This window comes from Lissotriton vulgaris, chromosome 12, assembly GCF_964263255.1.
Source record: "Lissotriton vulgaris chromosome 12, aLisVul1.2, whole genome shotgun sequence".
NCBI lineage: Eukaryota > Metazoa > Chordata > Amphibia > Caudata > Salamandridae > Lissotriton > Lissotriton vulgaris.
Genome location: NC_141700.1, coordinates 126,822,031 through 126,844,234, shown reverse-complemented (window position 1 = coordinate 126,844,234; position 22,204 = coordinate 126,822,031). Strand labels below are relative to the sequence as shown.

The following is a 22,204-nucleotide window of genomic DNA, read 5'->3' as shown; positions in this document are numbered from 1 at the left end:
AACAAATAACAACAAAGAATACAACTGAAGAAAGAGAGACTGCTCAAGAAGAGAGTGCCAGGAATAGAGGGATAACAAACAATATACACAGAAAGGGAGAGAGCAAGAGATAGGAAAGGAAGAGAAGATACAGGAGAGGAGAGAAAAGAGAAAAGCAAACAGATCAATGCAGAAGAGCCTAATCTGAGAAGAGCAGAACAACCAAGTCGACAGGGACGGAGAAACGCCAGATAGGGGATACACCCCCACAAGCTGCCAACGGAAAGGACATATTCACAACAGAAGATAGAAAAAACAGAGCCTTAAGAAGAGAAACATTAAGTATAAGACAAAAGTGAAAAGAAACGAATGTGAAGCCAAGGAGAGCTACAATGAAGAACAAGAAGGATAAGAGCCATTAATTAGCAGTGTCCATATTGGAAGGGGAGACACTTTGCAAATACGTGTGGAGCTTTTATGGATCATCAAATGAGCGTGTACGGCCATTATGCGTGATCTTGCAGAAACAAGGATGAAGGATACCATATTGAATATTCAACTGTCTCATTAGGGGACGAAGATTCAAAAATTCCTTGCGTCTGGCATTCGTGGCTGTCGAAAAATCCTGGGAAATAAAGATGTTGTGACCAGACCATTGAAGACGTCTTTTGAGCCTAGCAGCCTTCAAGACAGACATCAACTCTGAGAACTCAAGAAACAGCATAATGATGCCACGAGGCTTGGTAGCATTGGAGTTCAAACGGCCTAGACATTGGGCTCTCTGAATGTTGAGGGGATGAGACGCAGGTTGAAGGTCCAAAAGTTCTTGTAGAAATTTCCGTATGAAAGCACCACGTCTGGACCTTCCACATTTTCCGGAATACCATAAACGCATAGATTGTTCCTACGATTACGGTTTTCAAGATCCTCAGTATGTAGTTTCAGTTTGTGGATCTCTTGTTCCAGCATAGGTATTTTGGCAGAGGCATCCTGGATATCACTTACACGTTGCTCCAAATTCAAAACTTTGCCCTCCATAATAACCCATCGTCCCTCAATCTGCTTAAGCTTTTCATTGGTGGCAGTCATGAACGGCTGAAGACCTCGAACCTCCTCTAAAATGGAGTCTAGAATTGGGTTTGAGGAAGACTGAATGGGAGAAGGCGGGTCATTTTTAGGTCTTTTAGGCTAAGTACCTGTATGAGATAGCTTTGGGGTTGATGAGTCATGCGCCATGTTGTTAGCGAGTGAATGTGCCCAAAGGAAGGCAATATCAGGTATCAGTGGCACACACTACTTATACCCAGTAAATACCTATACTGCTGTTGTGCCCTCCACAGTATCAAAAAGAAAAGTAGCTAGAAGTATATGCAAAACTAGCACGTTGGGCAGTAGAAAATAAATTACGTGTGCGCAAAGAGCTGGAGTCAACGTCGAATGAGCTAAAACTGAGAGAACACGCAGAGATATCCAACCAAGGAATTAAATGGAGCAGAAATCCCCAAAAGCATCGTCAACAAAGTCAGCGTAAGTTAATGGCAAAATAATGTGGCATGCTTCACTTCGAGTAACAATTGCAGCAGGAGAGGCAGGAGAAAGGCAAATGTACACCACGAGTCATGGAACCTAAAATGGCGGCCGTGAATCCTCACACAAGCAAGAGGAGAGAGGCATAATCTTGAAAAACAGCATACAGACTGCAGGAAACAACAGAGGATATGCCCCAGTGTCAGTAAACGGCAGCGCGGCCAGGCTGTAAATAGGATGAGGCATTTAACACAGCAGTGGCGAAAAGCACAGTAGATGATTCATAAAGTAGCAAAAAAGAAAACGCGGACTCGGCGGCGCAAAATGGCGGCCGCCCGAGTCAAAAAACTGAAGAAATATTACCGCCGTCCATAAGTGTCGAAATGCGGCATAGCGGCAACTCACAGCGGTCTCCAGGTGTTCTGGACATCTTCCGCCGCTCCTACATATCCACAAGATGTTCGAAAAGTTGGTTTAAGCGGCTCTACGGCATTCGAGGATTTAGTCCGCCGCAGAACTCACGGGAAAGTAGTTCTCGCTCTCCGGCGTGCAAGCCACCCCCCCTTACAACCAATTATTAATTAATATTAAATTACTTTACATATTTAACATCATAACATCTCAATTAAACAAATATTAATAAATAATCAATACATTTAATATAGTTAAATTACTTCCCACCCTATTCCCCTATAAACCCAGAACCCGCTACGGAACTAAAAATGCAAAATTCAAATACTTTTTTTTTAATACCTACTAAAAATGTACATATATTAAAAATACAAACAATTCTTATACAAAAAAATACAACACATACATATGAAATAAATACTAAAATACATAACATTAATAAACAAACGATATTTTTAACAACTATATTTTTGCAAAAAGGTATTAAACACTTCGATATTTTTAACATCGATATTACTTCCCTAAATTCGATATTCTTGACCCTGAGAATCTGCATATCGATATTTCTGACCCACAATATGTTTAACTCAATATTTGTGCAAGTCGATATTTTTGAAATGATATTCTGTCTCTTCACCTAGCAAACGCCATGCGCAGCACGGGATTGGCTGCATTCAGGGAGTTGGAAGAAAGGACCTAAGGCCACCCCATGCACCTCATAATAAAAGGCCATGTGCAGCGTGGGGTTGGCTGCCTGCGAGGGGGTTGGCTGCTTCTGGGTGGGTTGGCCACAGGATCTGGTTTCTCAACCTCCTACTGCACATAGCCAAAAGTAGTGCACAGCATGGGGTTAGCTTCCTGTGGGGGGTTTGCTGCTGGGCCTGGCATGCAGCCAAACCCCCCGCCCGCTGCACACGATCAAATACCAAGCACAGCTCGGGGTGGCTTTACAAATGGTAATAAAATATTACCTTACAAAAAACCTGAAATCCACTGAAAGAAACAAAGGTTAAATAGCGTTATAGTTAGGTGTGATAAAAAGATCTGTTTTTGTTTAAAAAAACAAAAGCCGTATAAATCAACTGAAAAAAAAACAAAGGTTAAAGTGACGTTATAGTTAGGTGAATATCTCACTGAGAACGTAAATGTTTTGAACTCAAACAACAGAAATTCACTAGTTATAGTTACCAAAGCTAACTATAACTTGCGCCCTGCCATGCACGCCGTATTACCTCACATATTACATCACTCATGACATATTCTATGACATCATTTATGACATCACTGATGACTTCTCAAATTGCATCATTGATGACATCATCCAATTAGTTTGGTGGTTTGTTTTTTAGTTCACATAGTGGCTGGTAACTACCATATTACTTTTCTACCTAATTTTGTACAGCCTGTGTCCAGCTAATAGGTGTAAGTATTCACAAAACACATGTGCTCCCAATGTATCATAGGTGTGCAGAGGTATTTAATATGTTATAAATCTATGTATTCATGAGTAACTGTGTTTGCCGATGACAGTTGTCACCTTTTGCCCAATATGTTGTAAACAGGTTTTTTGGTTCTGCAAACAAGAGGGGTCATTAAGATGACGGGCGGACTTAGTCTGCCCGCCATCCTATCGGATATTGGGACCGCCCGCCATAAGGGCGGGGTCCCGTTGGGGGTATTAGAATGCGCCCGGCACAGTGGCGGGCGCATCCTGCCTTTTTAATATTGTGGCGGGCTGTGCTCTCAGCACCGCCCGCGACAATGCTAAAAATACATGTGTGCATTTGCATACACAAAGCGGCAGGCACCGCGCGTATGCAAATGCAGGGGGGGTACCACAGGTACCCCCCTTGTGCACCCACCCACCTCGCCTTCACCATGGGGGCCGCAGGGGGCCCCCAAAGTGAAGATCGCCTGCCTTTCCATGGCGGCATTGCCGCCACAGAAAGGCATCTGTTTTGGCCCATCCTCATATGGCTGTCGGTGTCTGATAGACACCGCCACCATATTAAACCTTTTCTGCCCTGGTCACAAGGCGACTGAGGCGGAAAAGTGGCGGACGGTCTTTCCGTCTGCCACGGACCCCCAGCCATCCTAATGTGGCGGGGGGTCTTTTCTGTGCAGATGGAAGGATTGCCCCCGCTAGGCCAGCGGTGGCTACCGCCAGCCTTGGGTGGGCAATCCGCCCGCCATCCTAATGGGCCCCCAAGTGCGCCAATGATGGGAGCTCCCTTAGTTCCACAGGTTCTATATGATTCAACAGTTACCCGAGTATCACACGAAAAAGAAAGAGATGCATTGAATAAAATAAAAGAAGAAATATTTCAGAAAATAAATCAGTTAGGTTTGAATGCTGAAGCATTGACAGTACCAGTAACAGTTGGTCCTGTTATTCCCTTGTATGGTGATAAACGAGACACCCCGAAATTACAAACAGTGAGAAAACGAAGGAAACTGGCGTCAGCTCGCCGGGGAGGGGCTTATGTGACCTCGCTGACGTCACGTCCGTGGCCGACGTCAGGGCGAGGTCGCGTTGCACCGCCCCCGGCGCGCAGGGACGCTGTGGCAAAAAATTTCCGGATCCAGTCTCACGCCTAGGGATAATTCTACAATAAGGAATCTGCGGCTAGTAGTCTCTATCAGATGGAACTACTACTACCAAGTTAGAGCAAACAGATGAGAGCATGTATCATCATGATAAATCAAATAGTGATTCGAAGTTAAATGTATTTACTAAACTCCTTTATCAATATGTTGATACAATGGATGTGAGTGATTGTTTTGTTTGCATGAAATTACCTACGTTTGTCTCGGAGGGGGTGACATATCACCATCTCCATTTAACATATGGTGTGTTGTGTAGTGTTGTATCTAGTCTGTTTCATGTAACAGGCAAGTTGCAGTATGATTATTCAAATATGGATTTGGTCTTTTCAGAAATCCCTATTCGAAGAAATATGAATCCAGTGCTTAGTAGTAAAGATGCAGAGTTCAACGGCTAACCCAATATATATAGCATATGCTCATTAAAATAATTTAACATGCCTTTTGCGTGATGAAGAGAAAGATTTTCTAAATTTAGTAGAGAAGAGAAGGCAGGATTTCCAAAGGAAAGCTGTTGACAAGAAGTCACATGCACCGCCATTGGCTAATCAGGTGGGGGACTATAAGAAAGGCGTGACTCATAATGCAATGTCCCTCGATTTGTCAAAATTGGTAAAATTCTGTCTACATAGACTAAAAACAGATTATAACAGTATCTTCATTGGTTCCAGTGAATGTGAACATGCCTTCCTAATCATGGGGGGATGGGGACTAAAAGGGTGAGCTGATCCTGTTTTTCTAGGGATTTACTACATGTGTGGTAAAAATGCATAATATAGGTTACCTGCATGATGGTATAGTAGCTGTTACTTTGGAATAGTATTTACACAAGTTTATCACATAGATAAAAACAACAGAATCAATGAAGTAAGTCAAGAACTAAAACAAAGTAAAAGAGCAAGTTTTTCAGAAATAGTAGGTGATATATTTGGTGCACTGATAACGTCAGTTGGAATCGTACTGAACTCACATAAGATACGTCAGTTGTCAACAGTAGTTGATTATCTATCAACAGACACTGCTGGAGGATTCTTAATGATCAACACCAAAACGGATGCAATTAGATCTACGGTTTTGCGAAATCGACTTGCCCTTGATATATTATTGGAAAAAGAGGGTGGAGTCTGTGGCATGTTGACAATTCAGCACTGCTGTACATATATCCCAGACAAAAGTAAAGGAATTGAGGGATATATTAAGAATATTACAAAGATGCATGAAGATTTGACCCAACTTGAGGTTGACAGTGTTTGGGAAAGACTCAGCAAAAGTATTTCCACTACAGGTAGTTGGTTTTCTAATTTTGGGAGTAGTCTATTAGGGAAAATATTAATCCCTGTGATCTCAATAGCATTAGTAATTCTGAAGATAATGATGACCTATGAGTGCTGCAAGGGTAAAATGAGAACAAGAGTAGTGACTGAAACAAAGCATAGGAGAATGGGAAGAAAGAGAAAAAGGGAAGAAACAGAGTTAGAAGAAATGAAAGGAAGTCTATATATTATAAAATGAAAGAATTAAACATTAAAGGACTTGTAGAAAGAGAGGAAGATACTAAAATTAGATAAATCAAGTTGGCTCTTGGTAATGATGGGTATTTTATGATGGCTCAAAAATGCCATCAGAGGGGGGGATCGATGGAGCAAGGATTCAAGAAAACGAAACTTACTCTGAGAAATCCCTCATTAACTTTTACTAACCATTTACAAACTGTGGAATAAGACGAAACTAATATACATCAGACACTGACACATGGGAGAAAAGCTTTACACATGTTTAATTAACGTGGAATAAATGCAACACAACTAAAACTCGCTTTAACTTGGAAAAATGCTTTGCGCATGTGCAAACCTGAACTACGTAGAAGTAACGTGACTAACTCGCTTTGAGAAGGGGAAACTCTCACGCATGCGCAAGAAGGACTAATATGCGGTCTTGAGGCACTGCATGACCGGCATCTGCTTGCTTGAACTCAAAAGAAAGCTGCTATTGTTAATGCTTTTGCTCAAGAGAATAATAATAACATGGGATAGAGCAGAAGTGGGTGGTGAACAGTGAGAACTATTTATTTGAGAAATTAACATCTTTTTATGATAGTGTGCATTTGGGCATGCTATCACACATGACCGAAAGAAAAATGGCGACGGATGATAGAGAGCCGCGCATGCTCAGTGGATTCGCCATGTGACCTAATGACCGCCAAGTTGACTGGCTGCCAAAGAGAAAGGACAGAAAACGTGAGAAAAAGGAGATGTGTATCCTTTGTCAATGGAGCCTGTATTAGATGTTAATAAATATTGCAACAATATATGTATAAGAATTAAAGTTGTGAATGAGCTAAAGGGGAATGTTTTGCAGGACAATAAGAACTTTAATCAAAATTAATATGTCAGCGTGGTGTGATAAAACTCCTCTGGCCCCGTCCGATCATATTCAGTATTTCATTAATATTTGCAACTGTGAAGAGGGGGGGCCTCTAGAAATAAAGACGATAACTAGATGACTTAAGTTAGTAAGACACACATCGATGCTGAGAGAGAGGGAGAGAGAGGCGAGAGCTGCTAGAAGAAAAAAAAGAGAGCTGACTGGGAAGATTTAGATCCAAACGACAGCCTGATTAGATTTGAAGATTCCGGAAGAACATCGAGGAGGGAGAGAGTGTAAGAGAGGGATGCGCCCTGGTGAAACAGGATTATAGAGAAGTCTAGTATGTATTTGTCCTGTCCTGATCCTGTCCTATAGTCTTTGTCTCCTGGCCCTAATTCAGGGGGCCCCCACCAATCCTTTGGCCAGAGGGGTGGTTTTCAGTATTTCATTAGGTAATTATCAGTCTGTCTCAATTGTGCATATTTCTTTGCAAATGTTCTTTATTATATGACTTTTTGTCTCTACACCTATCCACTCTTTTTGCATTTGATTTTGTTGAATGAATTATGTGTTAATGAATGTTCTTGCTAAATGAATGTTTCTCTCCCATGTAAAGAATGATGGAGTTTTGCACTGTGAATCTGTAATATGAGCATTCAATTTATGGCTGAAATCTCAGATAAAGCTTATGAATCTTACCAATAGTCTGTGGTTATTCACTGAGATGTGTGGATTAGTTAAATAGTTGATAATATCACCATCAACTAACTCAGCTAATGGCCCATCGACAAGAGAAAAGAGTGTTGATTTGTGAAGATTAGTTAGGCATTGAAATGTTAATTTAAACATTTTTGTGGCTACAGGGAATTTACTAATCAGAATTTAAGGGAATTATAAAAGTTGATCCCCAGCAGATTGGTCAGGGAGTGTGAATGAACACTTGGGTAAATGTGTATGAGCCCCATTGAAATACTTGGTTTAGTGAATTGTTCAACCATGGCCTTCTGCTGGATCAGAGACTTCCCAAGTTTCTTATCCAAATGGCATAATTATTTTTCTCCTGTGGCTTAACACAAGAATAAATACCAAACTTTTAGTCTGTTACATATAGCTTGTCTAACCTAATAGCAATGGTTTGTAATCAATAATTTTCAGCTTTCCAAACTCACAATAATAGACCCTTCTTTAGAAATATTAGGTTGAAAGTGATGCGCAGGGAAAGAAAATGAAAAGAAAATATATAACTTATATGGGCCAAGTCCATCATCACTTTCTTGGTCAACAGGGTCAGAATTAGGCACCTAGCGCATCTGCTGCACTGATTATTTTGCAGAAACCTTAATTGAGGATCCTCTACCTGGGAACAGCCCTAAAAATGGCTTCCTGTTTCTTACGTTTCTTCAGATAAACTGAAATTAAAGTTTTCCTAGCAAATGCCACATCTACTCATAGACCCACCATGAACTACAGTGCTAGAGACATCGTTGACACTGGCTTCACCTGTCATCTTTCTTTTTGGTCATTCTGTCGGGATTGTGGGTTTGATCCACAAAAGGATACCTAGCATGTATAAAGGCATTTACTACTGCCAAACAATAATACATGGGTAGTAAAGAAAAAGAAGCGAGGCAGTGTGAGGATCAAGACATGATTTGCCTTAGAATTTGTGAATGCCCACATAGTCATGAGTTGCTGGGCATTTACAAACGTCTTTCTGACCCTTTCCCACCATGGAAATGGCAAAGGTGAAGGGCACACATCCAAACTCCAGCCAGGGAGGTTCAGTGGAAGTTTTTTCAATGGGTACATTTTTTGCCCCATAGAAAAAAAACTATTTAAAAAATGTGCAATTGCATAGGTGGGCTGCGTTTCCCCACTGCTGACTATACTACGTACACAATTCAGCGCTGATGAAATGTCAAAATAGTGTAATTTCCCAGTAGTAAAAATGGAAACTACCACTTGTCCAGCTTTTTGCACATACTGTGAGCCTATGAAACTTAAAAAGTCTATGAAACTTAAAAAGTACTAGTATGAGTGCAGATTTACTATTTTGTTTGTAAATCAAGTAATTTGCCTTTTGAAAATCTCTTTTCATATGTATTGACTAAGTACTCTGAACCTGAAACTGTATGTCCTTAAATCAGCAGCTATTCCCCAAAGCATACAGTAGCCTTTCTTGATCTGGGGTAACTAATCTTCCAGGGTCAGTGTCAAAGTAGAATTGTGACTTACTTTCACAGTACTCCTGAATTCCAGGAGTAAGCCAGGGATATTCATGGCTTATTCCACACATTTTTAAGCAAGCAGAGGGTACTCCGATTAAATCACAACAAAATCTTTAGGAATTTGTCCTCATTCTCCAAGTCCAGCTACCAGTGCTCATCTTCTCGGAAACAATAACGTTTTTGATAGCCAACAAGAAAGACTCACTAGGCTGCTGGACTCATCAATCAGAGGCCTTACCTGTTTGTGGCCAAGTGAAGGCGAGTGTTCTGAGCATGAAACATTTCTCCAATGCCGTCATAGAAGTGAATTGTGAAGGTCAGAGCCATGCCCAGAGGAAAGGCTGTCAAGAGAGCCCCATTGACCGTGTGCAATCTGGGACTGGTGCTGATTCTCAGGTAGGACACTGGGGCCACCTGCATGAAGCAAAGAAAGAAAAGAAAGAAACACACTAAGGGTAGAGACCACCGGTAGTCACCTGTGCACATGACTCTTTCCACTTTAGTATTACACTCTCAGTAAATTTGAAGATTTTTTTTCTCCATTACGGCCTACCCCTAAGTCAAGCCACTGAGGACAACAGGAAAGTCAGGTCAAAACACTGCATTGGAATGGAGTTCCAAGAGTGGTTCTTGGGATGGGTTCCCCTCAGAGTTTAGCATCCAGTTTAGGGAGTGTCTGGAACTATTAAGTCCAGCTGATAGTAGGTGTGGCAAAGAAGGATGATTCTTGGTCAATGTTTAAAAACCTAATGTAGTCTAGAAATAAATTAAATGGTGTAATCACTTGCCACTAGCTGCCTGACAATGACTTTGCTCTTGGGTTTGCCCCCTCTGCACCTTTGCATCTTTGAACATACTGAATGTTAACTGATGAATATAGTTTTCCCACAGAGGAGTGTGGAAGTTCAATGCAGTAGCTATATCTGAAAATAGTGCTAACCATAGTGCCTCATGCAAAGGAATATCCAATGGCAGAATGCCAGATGAATAGCACTCAAGGAGCTGGCACATACGAATACAACCATGAGGATCAGGCTGGAAGGCCTTCCAAGGGAATACCAACTTGTCTGATGCAAGTGATGGGTGTCTCTTGAACAAAGAATAGGTTGTAACCAGGTCCACATGGCCCTTGATGATCACCAAGAAGACCACATGTAGTACTTATGAAACAAAGCTCCATGAAAAAGTAGAAGGACAAACATGGAGTGGTGTGGCTCACTGGTTAGAGGCGGCAGACCTGGAAGCAGAGGACGGCCCGGGACCAGGGTTCAATTCCCGACGCGGCAGGGTCATGAACCAGGGTCAAAGGACTCGATAATTCTCGCCTCGGTGCCTACTCTAACCAGGGATCACACTCGGCAACTCTGGGCATTAGCTTGCCTCATCTCCACAACGGCCCCCCACATACGCCGGGGATGCCTGGTTTCACCTTGGAGATACCCAGTAGGGAACATCTCACAGGGAAAGCCAGGACAGGTTCCCCAGCGGTCTATAGCGCCAGGACGCCTCCGGGTAGCAGTGCGCTTTACAAGACACACACATTTACATTTACATTGGGGAGAATAAACATGCCCAACATGTGGAATCAGAAGACTGGAAGATATGAACCTGACCCGGATCCCATAGGTAAACTTTATAATAAAATCTTTGTACACAATTCTACAAAGGGACACTGCGCATCTAATATATCACTTTCTACAACTTATTACTGCCAGCTTATAATAACGACCAATTGTTTAAAAATGCTTTGCTTTCAGCATACTTTGCACTTAAAGTTTCAATACCATATCTGTTATTGGTATTAAATTAGTGTTTTGATAATGATGGCTAAATGTTTTCTTTAGAAATATGGTATATCATACATTAACTTCTGTTTATATTTTGTTATTTTGTGGACTCAAATTTCTAATTAACATTGATTAATCAAAAACATTTGACTGGTCTTAATTTAAAATTAGCTAGTACATTATTTACTTAAATGACATCAGTGAGGTCGTCCATACCATGAAAATTGCTTTCCTTAAAGCTGGCAACATAATTCTAAGAAGCAACTCATTTGTCATGCTAGCCCGCTTGAATGTATCCAGATAACAAGAATTTATCACCACATCTTACCTATCTTAACAAACATCAGTCAGTTATCTTTAGAGGCAAATACACAACTCTGAAGTTCCTTCTAGACATTTAGAGGACACTAAATAAGGACTCTAAATGAACTACCCTCCTTTTCTCAGGAATAAAATGCCAAGAAGCAACTTTCATCAGGCTTTGAGCAAATTGGAGCCTCGTTACAGAATTTATGGTGATGTAAATTCAGCCACAAAAGTGTTTAAGGCCAAACCTGGATTCTAAGTTGTGTGGGAACAATGCACTGCAGTTCAACAAAAGGGGTTGCTGCACTGTTCCTAAAAGGAGGGGAAAGTTAGGTAAAGCTGACGTGACCGAAGGTGTGAGTAGTACACCTTTGGGCATCCATTTTGTTGGATGTATTTGCCTCACACACCCAAAAGGGTGTCATGCTTCATCATTGGCGGTTGCTCCTCGTCGGGCCGGCGGTGCAATCCCCGACGGGCTCACCTCGAAGAGGGGCTCTTTAGCGGAGATCTTTTGTATCCAACTGCCCTATGATGAAGTGCGGGTGTGTGGGTAGGATAGCAGGTAGGCTTGGTGTAGTGATTAAAATGCAGCAAGGGGTGCCGGAAACAACTTTATTCTGGAGGTCCCCCTACTACAATTAAAAAACTGTGAAAAAGGGCTCGCTAGGTGTCACCACGTTAGGTAGAGTGACCCTAGAAAAGCCTTGAAAAACAATTGGTCAACATGTTTCTCGCACTTAGGTTAATCGCCTGCGATTCATCAGGACCTTGTAGGGGTGAAAGAATAATAAAAGAACTCAACAACATGCCAGTGTCATGTATGTGGTGTAGGTGTATTTTACCTTAGTGGAAAGTCCTATGCCTAATGGTCAGGGTCTAAGAGCCACATGAGTGCTCGGCGGGTCAGTTCAACGGGGTTAAGCCTTCAGGTGTAGCTTAATCAGCCCGTGACCGCGTGGATGCACCTACCAATCTCCGCCGAGTTCACTGCAGACATACATGTCAATATTTGCCAAAGATAAGAGGGAGATTTACTTAAAAAAAAGATCTGGAAAGTTGCATTTCCCTTCAAAAACTTGCATTGAAGTAGAGGAAGAAAACTAAAATAAAGTAATTTTTGGATTTCAAAGTCATGATACTTCACCTTAAATGTGAAATGTTGGCTTCTATGTGCAGAGATGTTTTCCTTGTGAGTGTTACTTCTGGAAAAACCTGGCAAATGTGTGTGGGGGGAATCTTCAAATCAGAAAAAAACATGCAGCGCAAAACGCTAATTCAAGCAGTAACTCTCGTTTTCTGATTGAATCCTGCAACTTGGAATTACCCGACCCCGTGGCAACCATAAGAGCAGGATTAGCAATGTGGCGTCTCCGTACTGTTCTGACATGCGCATTTAAAGTTTTTAAGCTCTTTAAAAGCTAATGCAGCTGTTTTACAGTACAATACTATGAAAGGACTGCCCATTCACATGTCTGAATGGGTTGAGCTACATGTTTTATGCAACCATAACATTCTAAGGCTGTGGGTCTCCAAATTAAAGCAACCGAATATTCTAGCCTATCAGGCACTAACCTGTAAAACTCTCCCAAGTGACCTTTTTCTACTTACCAGTGTTTCCTACTCCAGGTTCATCCACAACACATACCCTTACGTTTTCCTCCCTGTGCAACAATGGTACCTAATATTGGTGTTATTTGTGACATGCGTAATGCTCTTTATGCAAATGCTACTCTGCATCGTACTGATTGTTCTGACATACACCTGGTTTACTCTCCCATACCATGCCTGATCTTATCACCTGTAGGATCTGATAATCAAACAGCATTTGGGGCTCCAGGCAATAGCATGAGAAGAAGTACATTTTCTCAGACTCTAACAGTGGCTGTGCTTTCTCCATGGCCATCCTAGTTTAACCATGGCAGAACCCGTTCTCCATTTACCCAGGTCTGGCCACAGCTGTGTTTACTACTAGGTACATCCCTTAGCCATGGCTTTCTCTATCATCTGCTCCTAAAGTCCAACACAGTCTCTTCACTGGGCCTGGATTTGGCCTGACAATGTCAAGAGGAATCAATTATTTGGCCAAACCTAGCCCCAAAGTCTGTTTGTGACTATGTGCCGACCCCCCACAAGTCTGCCACGATTGCTCTCTCTGATTGACTGTCCCGATTTGGCTATTGAGATCTGCCCCCAACCCGTTCACAATTTCTGGCAATCAAGCATTTTCTAACCAGCAATCCCATGTCGATTCATAGCATTACTTCACTGCGGACTCACCCGTACTCCAGTGATGGTGGACTGGTTGACTCCGAAGGGCTCCAGCGATGTCACTTCCAGCACAGCTGTACCACTGATGGCGCCAGCTGTCAATATGCCCTGACTGCCCTCTTCAAGCACTGACGAATTGGGGAAGCACTGCAAAACTCTGGAGCTAATAAAGGCTGCACCTTCTCTGTAATATATTGAGATCAAAACACCATTATTTGTTTTGCACACAAAGTCACACACTCATCCATGTGGACTGCCAAGTATATCCAGCCCTCATGGACTGCCCCAAATATCTGCCACTCAAGAGTGGTCCACTTCAGCTTGCAGTGACTGCTCTCACTCAACCACAAACCTCGTCCTTCGTATTGTCCCACATACTCACTCACACAGAAGGGTACCCCCCAAAGATATGATTTAAGGGTCTGGAAAGGGGGAAAAACAATAGTAATCAATAACAACGTTCCAGCTTAACCTACATTCATTCATGGACTTAATCCAATGTGGAAAATACCCCAGACAAATGTATTTATAGATGTGCTTCATTTTACATATTTTATTATTTAAACAATTTCTCTTGCTATCATTTTCACAAAAGATGTTCTCATAAATACGTGCTTAAAACTGATGCAAGGATTTACAGAGGGTACTCCAATAAATACACAAATCATAAATCCCAATATGCAACAGATTCACCCCACTCAGCAGTCACAATATATGATTCATACCACATTCCCATGACCTCCATACATACAAATCATACAACTCCCAGCAAAAAAATCTTGAATCGACAGCAAAGGAGGCCACTCTTCTTTAGCCTTACACGGGTGCAACATGAATTGGATATGTTGGGAAAATTGGTCAACGCACATTTTGGTAGAACACAGAACATATTCACTTTAAGCCACATTCTTTAGGACCTGATCCTCCTTTGAATATTTTTAATACACCCAATCCAACAAGCAGGGGATCTCTATTACAAAATGGAAACATATGGGTCACCAGCACATTTTAATTGGAGCATGGCTTCAGAAAAAAGTATATTATGAGCACTCTAGAACACACATCACAGATTCACGAGAAATAGAAAGGGTAGGGAGCCTTGTGAAAAGACAATTATATCAAGTAGGTCATCCATGGTGGGAAAAGTAAAAAGAAATAGAAGGGAACAGATAAAGGACTACTGCCACCTCGCCAGTCCACCAGTGTCGTACATTCTAGTTGCTTACATAGTGTCCAAAGCGAAAAAACAAATCACCATAATTCACCCTCAGAGACCCCCTATCCAGAGATGATTGATTTTACACTCAGTCATCTAGGTCATTGTTAGACCTGGCTTTTTCAGTGGGTTTATCCACAGACTTTTTGCTTTTTGGCCCCCTTGTTTCTGATTTGTTTTTGTTGGTTTTATGACTCTGGGCACTTTACCACTACTGATCAGTGCTAACGTGCACATGCTCTCATTGTAATTTGTGAATATGGATTGGTGTTTCCATGATTGGCTTATTTGACTTACTACTAAGGGGCCGATTACGATCTCGCTAGGAATGCCCTCTGTACGACTCTGATATGGAGGGCTTTCCTAGCGAATTGCGCTGTGAGAGTCCGCCCGAACAAGTACAATGCATCCGTATGCTGACGGACTCGGTACGCACTGAGTCCCATTGAACTCTGTGGGAGCCTGTATACCGAACGCGTACACAGACTCCTATAGCAAAAAAGGGTGGTTGGGGAAAAGCATACACGCTGTGGCGGGAAACCCATGGTGCCCACCACACTGTGCATGCTTGGATTGGGGGGACCCATGGGCAACACCCCTGTGACCGATTCGGAGGACCCTGGGGGTAGGGGGTCTGCTACGGTCCCGATGTCCCATTCCCACAGCTGTTGACTGAGTAGATACAGCTGTCTGAATCGTGCATCGTACTTGCTCGTTCGGAATCCGGTTCCATTGCACAGCACGATAACGGTGCGAACAAGTTGTATGGACAGGATGGGGTTCAGAAACGATTCGGTCGACGCAGACGAGATCTGTGCATCGTACTTGGTCGTACAGAATGGGTGAAGATGGGGTCGAAAACATAGGCTACAAATCGGATTTGCACGTTCTGGAACACGTCTCAAGCCTTCCCAACTACATCGGAATCGGCCCCTAAGTCCCTAGTACAGTGCACTGTGAGTGCCCAGTGCCTTCAACTCAAATGCTGCTAGTGGGCCTGCAGCACTGATTGTGCCATCCACACAAGCAGCCTTTTAAATGGTTCTCAGACCTCCTACTGCCGTGTCTGAGCACAGTTTTACACTGCCATGTCGACCTGGCAATGGCACCCACTTGCCAGGCCCTAGCCTTCCCTTTTCTTACATGTGAGTCACCTATAAGGTAGGCCCAAGGTACCCTTGTGTGCATGGGGAAGTCTTTGTGAAAGGTAAGACATGTACGGATGTGTGTGACATGTCCTGATAGTGAAATACAGTGTATTTTGTTTTTCCCTGTTCAAAGGCTATCTGACCCATAGGCTAGAATGGGAGTTTACTTATAACATCTTATAAGTATAACTTCCCATTGGGACAAGAAAGAAAGATGCAATTTAGTATGCCTGAACTCAGAAAATAAAAATGCATCTTTTAGTAAAGATGATTTTTATATTGCATGTTTGAAAATACCGCTTTTAGAGATTGGGTATTTTCTTGCTTAGCCATTCTGTGTGCCTCTGCTGGTTTGTGGATTGACTGTCTGGCTTTAGAGTGACAGGGGCTGGGGATGTGCATTCACTGTAGACAGCGACTGGGGGATGGGGGTTGAGGTGTGTCCAGCCCTTCCTGGATGAGTCAGACCTGGACTGCATTTAGAGTATGGAGAGGAGTTTTCCTTGCACCTGAATGGGCCTGGTCTGCCTTACACAATGCTGTCTCCACCTCCTGCTGGGAAGCTGGGCCAGAGATAACAGAACTGGTTTGGACTGAACACAGGGCCTCTCTGCTTCAGAGAACAAAGAGAAATGCTGAATAAATATTGGGGCCCAGACCCCAGAACTTTAGATCACTTCTGGAATTCAAGAGGAACCTTTGCCATGGAGAAGAGATGGAGAAACTGAAGGAGAAGTATTGCCCCTTTGCTGTGTGCTGTCTGGGGTTGGCCTTCAGTGGCTGTTTCTGCCAATGAAAGGACAACGACTTTGCTGTGAGCTGTGTCCTCTGCTTGAAGAACTCCAAGGGCTTGAACTAGATCTTGCCTCCTGTTCTGAAGTTTCAGGGACCGCAAAGCCTTCACCGACTTCTGGGTACCGCCTCTGGAACCATAGTTTTAGTTGCCGAAGAGGGGGAAAGCAGAGGACACAGCCACATCTCGCACCGCAACTCTGGTCTCACTGACGACGATGACCACCACCGCGCCTTTGCGTGCACCGCGACCTGTGGGCACCGCCTCGCTTCACTTCACCACTCTGGTCTCACTGAACAATCCTTTGACACCCCTGACTACACCGTGGCTTGGGGGCACTGCTAGTAAGTCTCACGATGCTCCGCGCTGTCCCACACCCACACAGCAGTCCAAACAGACCGGCGCCAACTCCCCAGAACCGGCTCTGTTGCCTGCACCGTGATCTGTCAGCACCCCAAAGAGTACCACCTTCACTCTGCATCGCCACCCTGGTCTCACCGTCACCGCAGGACGACCGTCACAGAGCAACTGCCTGCACCGAGACTTGAGGGCACCCCACGCTGCACCGCTACACTTTTCCTCACAACTGCAATGGTTGCCACAACCGGCCCGCACCAACGTGATCGGCTGCAACAAAGAGGTACTGTTTACGAGTCTGCCTTCACTCTGACCGGCGCGGTCAGACGCAACTGTTGGATTCTGTTGTTCTTAGCACCGCAGTAATCCGGATAGAGCTACCGACTTCAAGGAACTGAATTTAAAGGTCATTCTTGAAAAGTGCATATTTTTAAGTATCGTATGTTGGATTTATTTCGTTTTTGATCTTGTTTAGTTTAGATAAAGATTACTTTGTTTTCAAAACTGGGGTGGTGTCCATTTGTAGTGTTTTCAATGTATAACTGTATGTGTGCACAAATGCTTTACATGTTTCCTCTGAGATAAGCTTGTCTGCTCGTGTCAAGCTACCAAGGGGGTGAGCAGGGGTTATTTTGGAAGTGTATCCCCCTTACCCTGACTAGGAAGAAGGGTCCCTACTTGGACCAAGGGGCAAACCATTGCCAACGAGAGACCCCCATTTCTAACAGTCATGTATGAAATAGGCTATGGCACGATGCTGAGATATTTAAAATAATTTCTATGTGGTCAGTAATGGCCTGTAAAGGACAAACAGTAAGAGCACACGAGAGATGGTCACTGGCTTACTTGTGGGGACAATCCGAACTATGGCTGATAAAGGTAACATTTACCACACTGACGGTGCAAATTTCTCGTCAATTGGCCCAAATATTCATGGAGATGGTGGACATAACAGTAACCCCTTGTTGAGGCTGGTTGCACACTCAACCCAAGGGGTACCTTGATAAGAAATAAAAACACGGTGTATCAATAACACATGGTCTTTTCTTCAATAAAATATTTACATTGGTATCCCTTGATGGATACTTAAAATCAAGGTGTTATCATCATCACACTCCCCGCACAGAAGAAGGGAGTAACGGGTGGTTCAGCCCCAGATCTAACTGGGCGCTCCCTCATCCATGTAGTGGCTAGAGAGTGTACTAAGCATGCTAGTTAAACTCCTTAGGGCAGTATTCCTAGTATGTATGCAGTCACATAAAGAGTCAGACTGCTGCACTCACTTTTACTACTTCACATGTGAAACCTATAACAAGCGTCACCCCATCTGGTGATCACATTGAGAAACTGCTGTGCACTCTGTGACATATAAAGCATGTCACAAAGATAGACACTTCTAGGTTGCCATTTCCCACCAGCAGATCCTTCAAAGACAAGCTTAAAAGCATGTAAAACTTTCTCAAACTCTTGGTCTGCCTTACCTGTTTTCCTCATATGGAATCTCCCAACGTAAGCCTCGAAGTCAGTAGGAACAGCGCGGTTATGTGTGCGGCAGACAATGTATACCGTAATCTAATTAGCAAAAAACGGGATCACCTGACACCCTCGGAAAACATCAGCACCATGTTGGAATTGTAATTCCCAATAAGCAGTACTCCTATATTATACTTCTAGTTATCACTGATATTAGGCGAAACTCTTACCATGAAGGGTGGTTTCTCAAATCAAATAATCAGGGCGCTACCGGGCAGAGGGAATTTGATGAAAAAATGAAATCTCCATCGGCGCAAAACCTGTATTATGCTGGTCCCCAACGCAAGCATGATGGATTGACTACCATGGGCGCCGTGTTGGAAAGAGACAATATCAATACAGAGGGAGAAAATGCATGAATATGCGCTACCACCACAGGCACGTTCTAAGGATTAGTGTCCATGATTGTCTGGACAAAAGATATAAAGATTTGAACCCAGGTATAAGGATTCCTGTGTGTTGTAAATAAACATCTAAGAAACCAGTAAATATCTGGGTATGCTGATGTCTATGACTTCAGGCCTATGATGGTCTTTATACCATTACTGGCAAGAAAAGAACAAGAAATCTAAGGTCAATCCACTATCGAAATAGAATGGGTATATCATAAGCTTTTCATGTATGAAAATTTACAGAAGGTATAGAAATAATAAACACTGGCACTCTTAATGTGTGTTTGATGCAGGCTACATGCAAAAAGAACAATTGATGGAGAGAATTCAAAACAATGTCATACTTTCACCCCAGTACAGAGATCTGGGCCTAAACCCATCGTTTTTTAGCTCCCCATGCCATTCCAGTTTGAACCCAGCCATAGGCAAAACAGTCTTGACCCTGTGCACAATGGGAACAGTCCAGGCCGAACTGCCAGGCCAGGTCCTCTCTGGACTGGAAACAAGCATACTAGAAACGGTTTTGGGGTGTCACCCCTCATCAGCCAGGATAGCTTGACTCCAGTGGCATGGAGAGCATGGGACCCACTTCTGGGCATACCCGTCCCACTCAGGGGTGACACATGCAAAAAGAACAATTAATGGACAGAATGCAGAACAACGTCATACATGCACCCCAGTACAGAGATCTAGGCCTAAATCCATCTTTTTTTGCTCGCCATTCCAGTTTGAACTCAGCCATATGTAAATTTGTTTTGACCCTGTGCCCAATGGGAATAGTCCAGCCCGAACTGCCAAGCCAGGTCCTCCCTGGACTGGAGACAAGCATCCTAGGACCAGTTTCGGGGTTTCACCGCTCATCAGCCAGGATAGCTTGATTCCAGTGGCATGGTTTTGTCTACAGTGTAGTTTACAATTCAATATTCCCCACCTCTTAGTAGGCAGTTCATTTTTCTGTACCAGGCATGGTACAGTTCCCATTTACTTACCCTTTGTGGCACGCCTTCCTTTTCTTTCTAGCAGTACTCTTTCATGGTCCCACCTTTTGGTGTAAAGTTAATATGCCATTTGTGCACAGTTCCACAAACCCCCTTTCCCTGACGTTTGCTAAACAGTCCAGCATCTCCTAACAGTTGGTGATGCTTGTCTTTCCTTTCCAGGGGATTCAGAGCTTCCACTGCCCTGTCATTTGGGATACAGTTCAGGTTTCTTTACTGTACCTGTTGGTGCGCAGCTTGAGATGCGAGCTCATGGACATCAGAATCTGCTCAGCTGGGCACCGGGGCAAGAACAGCTGTAACTTCTCAAACACCTGCAAGTGACACAAAGGGCATGAAGGAATAGACCACTTTTTGAAAACATAACATACAATGAACATCAGTCCAGAGAACTGACATTGCCTTCGATACACAAGAATCCAGCAAAGCCTTGATTCTGTAGAGTAGTGTGGCACTGTATTTTTCACTCTCTGCCACTACAATATCTACACTTCTTTATAAGCCTTTTACAAGCATCTGCACTTCATGAAGGCTCTCTACCCTGCCCAGTTACGAAGGTGAAAAATCTAGAAATCTGGATACAAAAGTAACTGTAATGTTCTGGAATTCAAACTCAGTTAGAGCCACCTGTCAACATCAAATGAGACTCCTTAAGAAGATCTTCACACTTGTAACTCAACATCTGTGATCCCTGAGAGTGATAGCAGGGATACTCTTCAGAATAGTCCACACTAATGTGTGTTACTTGAAGCTTCCATCTAGTGTAAGCGAAACACTGCATGCTGTGTAGAACATGGCAGTCGGATTATGTTTACCCTATGGAAATTCAATAATGTTTCTGAGGCTCGCTGAGGACTTTGTTGCCTTCCTGCTGATCAGTGAATTGAGTTTAATACCCTCTGCCTTGCTCGCTGGCCATCTGAGGCCATAGACCCAGTTCTAGTCACTCAAGATTTCAGCACCCTGTTTCCCTTCATCCATTCCATTCTGGAGCTTCACCTTTGGTGACTGTACTGCATTTCTGGCGATCGCGTCTTGAGGGCAAAGTGTTTTCTATCTTGACTCACTTGTGGAATCGTTCACTTATCTTCCTTTGGTTCATCTCAGACCACAGAGCTTTCTTCTCTGCCCTAAAGGTTAGTTGACTATGATCACATCCAATCCTTGTGCAGTTTTATCACCAAGATTCCTTCAGGTATACGGTGCACTGACACTCCCTCACTCACAGCATGATATTAAATAAGTATATATTCTGAAAGCCTCAGCTAGCAACAATAAGGGCAGAGGGACATCTAATGACTTATGCTGTTGGTAACATTAGTAATTCATTAACTAATTATTCTACTCTTTCCGGGAAACATTTTTTTACGATTCAAAACCATCGTAGACTGTAGTATAATCTATCCGATGGGTGTTTAGGGTGGCATCTTCAGGCTGTTCAAAAAGGAAAGTATTGTTTTTAAGAATCTATTTGTGTTTAAAATATGTAAAATACAAATTAAAGACCTCCTGAAGAAAGTATAATTAGGGTGCTTCAGAACCCAATTTTTAATTTTCTATTTCAAGTATACATATTGTTGTGAACGCTAGTTTGATGAGACATTTAAACCTGAGACAGTGGTAGTTCCCTAAAGGTGATATTTGCTCATCTAGAGGTATGTATCCACTCAAGTAGTCCAGGGCTTGCAAGTCAAGTTTTCCCGACTTTCTTCAAAAAATATTGCTAGGCTTATGATCGCAAGTCACAAGGCAGGTGTGAGCTATTTTTCAGAGTAGTAGCTGCGTTCTATACATGCAGAAGCTTCAAACAGACCTTAAATGTGATAAGGGGCTACAGTGGCAGTGCCTGAATCCATAAACGTACCTGGCATACTAAGGCCTCATTGCTCATGTAGCAGTATGGAGCTTACATGAAGGAAGGTAGATATTTCGACGCAGATAATCCTTCCCTGAAGAGCATATGATGGGAATCTCTCAGCAGTGATGTTAGAGAGATGGGTCAGGTAACATGTGCTTCAAACCCATCAAGGCATTGTGTAGCTACCAGGTTTCTTAAAACTATATTAGCTAGTATCATAAACAGAAGAGACAGATGTAATAATGGCACTGCTTTCTTGGCAGTCAAGAATCCAACACCCAACATGTCTATCTCCAAGGTGGCACCTTTCTTAGCCTTCCAAGTTTTAGTGGCATGTGGTTTGAAGAATTACTCCCTGCTTTCCTTCTTCATTTAGTCATACATTATACATTCAAAAATGTCAGTCTGAGAAAGACATCACTGTAAGAA

General features: G+C 42.9%; 1 protein-coding gene across 1 annotated transcript in view; it reads right to left on the bottom strand.

Moving 5' to 3' along the window:
• Window positions 1–22,204, bottom strand: part of NUP210L (nucleoporin 210 like) — a 307,190-nt gene that overhangs the window by 81,524 nt on the left and 203,462 nt on the right. Inside the window, exons 29-31 of the mRNA XM_086945518.1 lie at window positions 20,140–20,231; window positions 13,490–13,664; window positions 9,355–9,530 (exon numbers count right to left, since the gene is read on the bottom strand). Of these exons, the coding sequence (XP_086801644.1) occupies window positions 9,355–9,530; window positions 13,490–13,664; window positions 20,140–20,231 (443 nt within the window). The remainder of the gene's footprint in view (window positions 1–9,354; window positions 9,531–13,489; window positions 13,665–20,139; window positions 20,232–22,204) is intronic.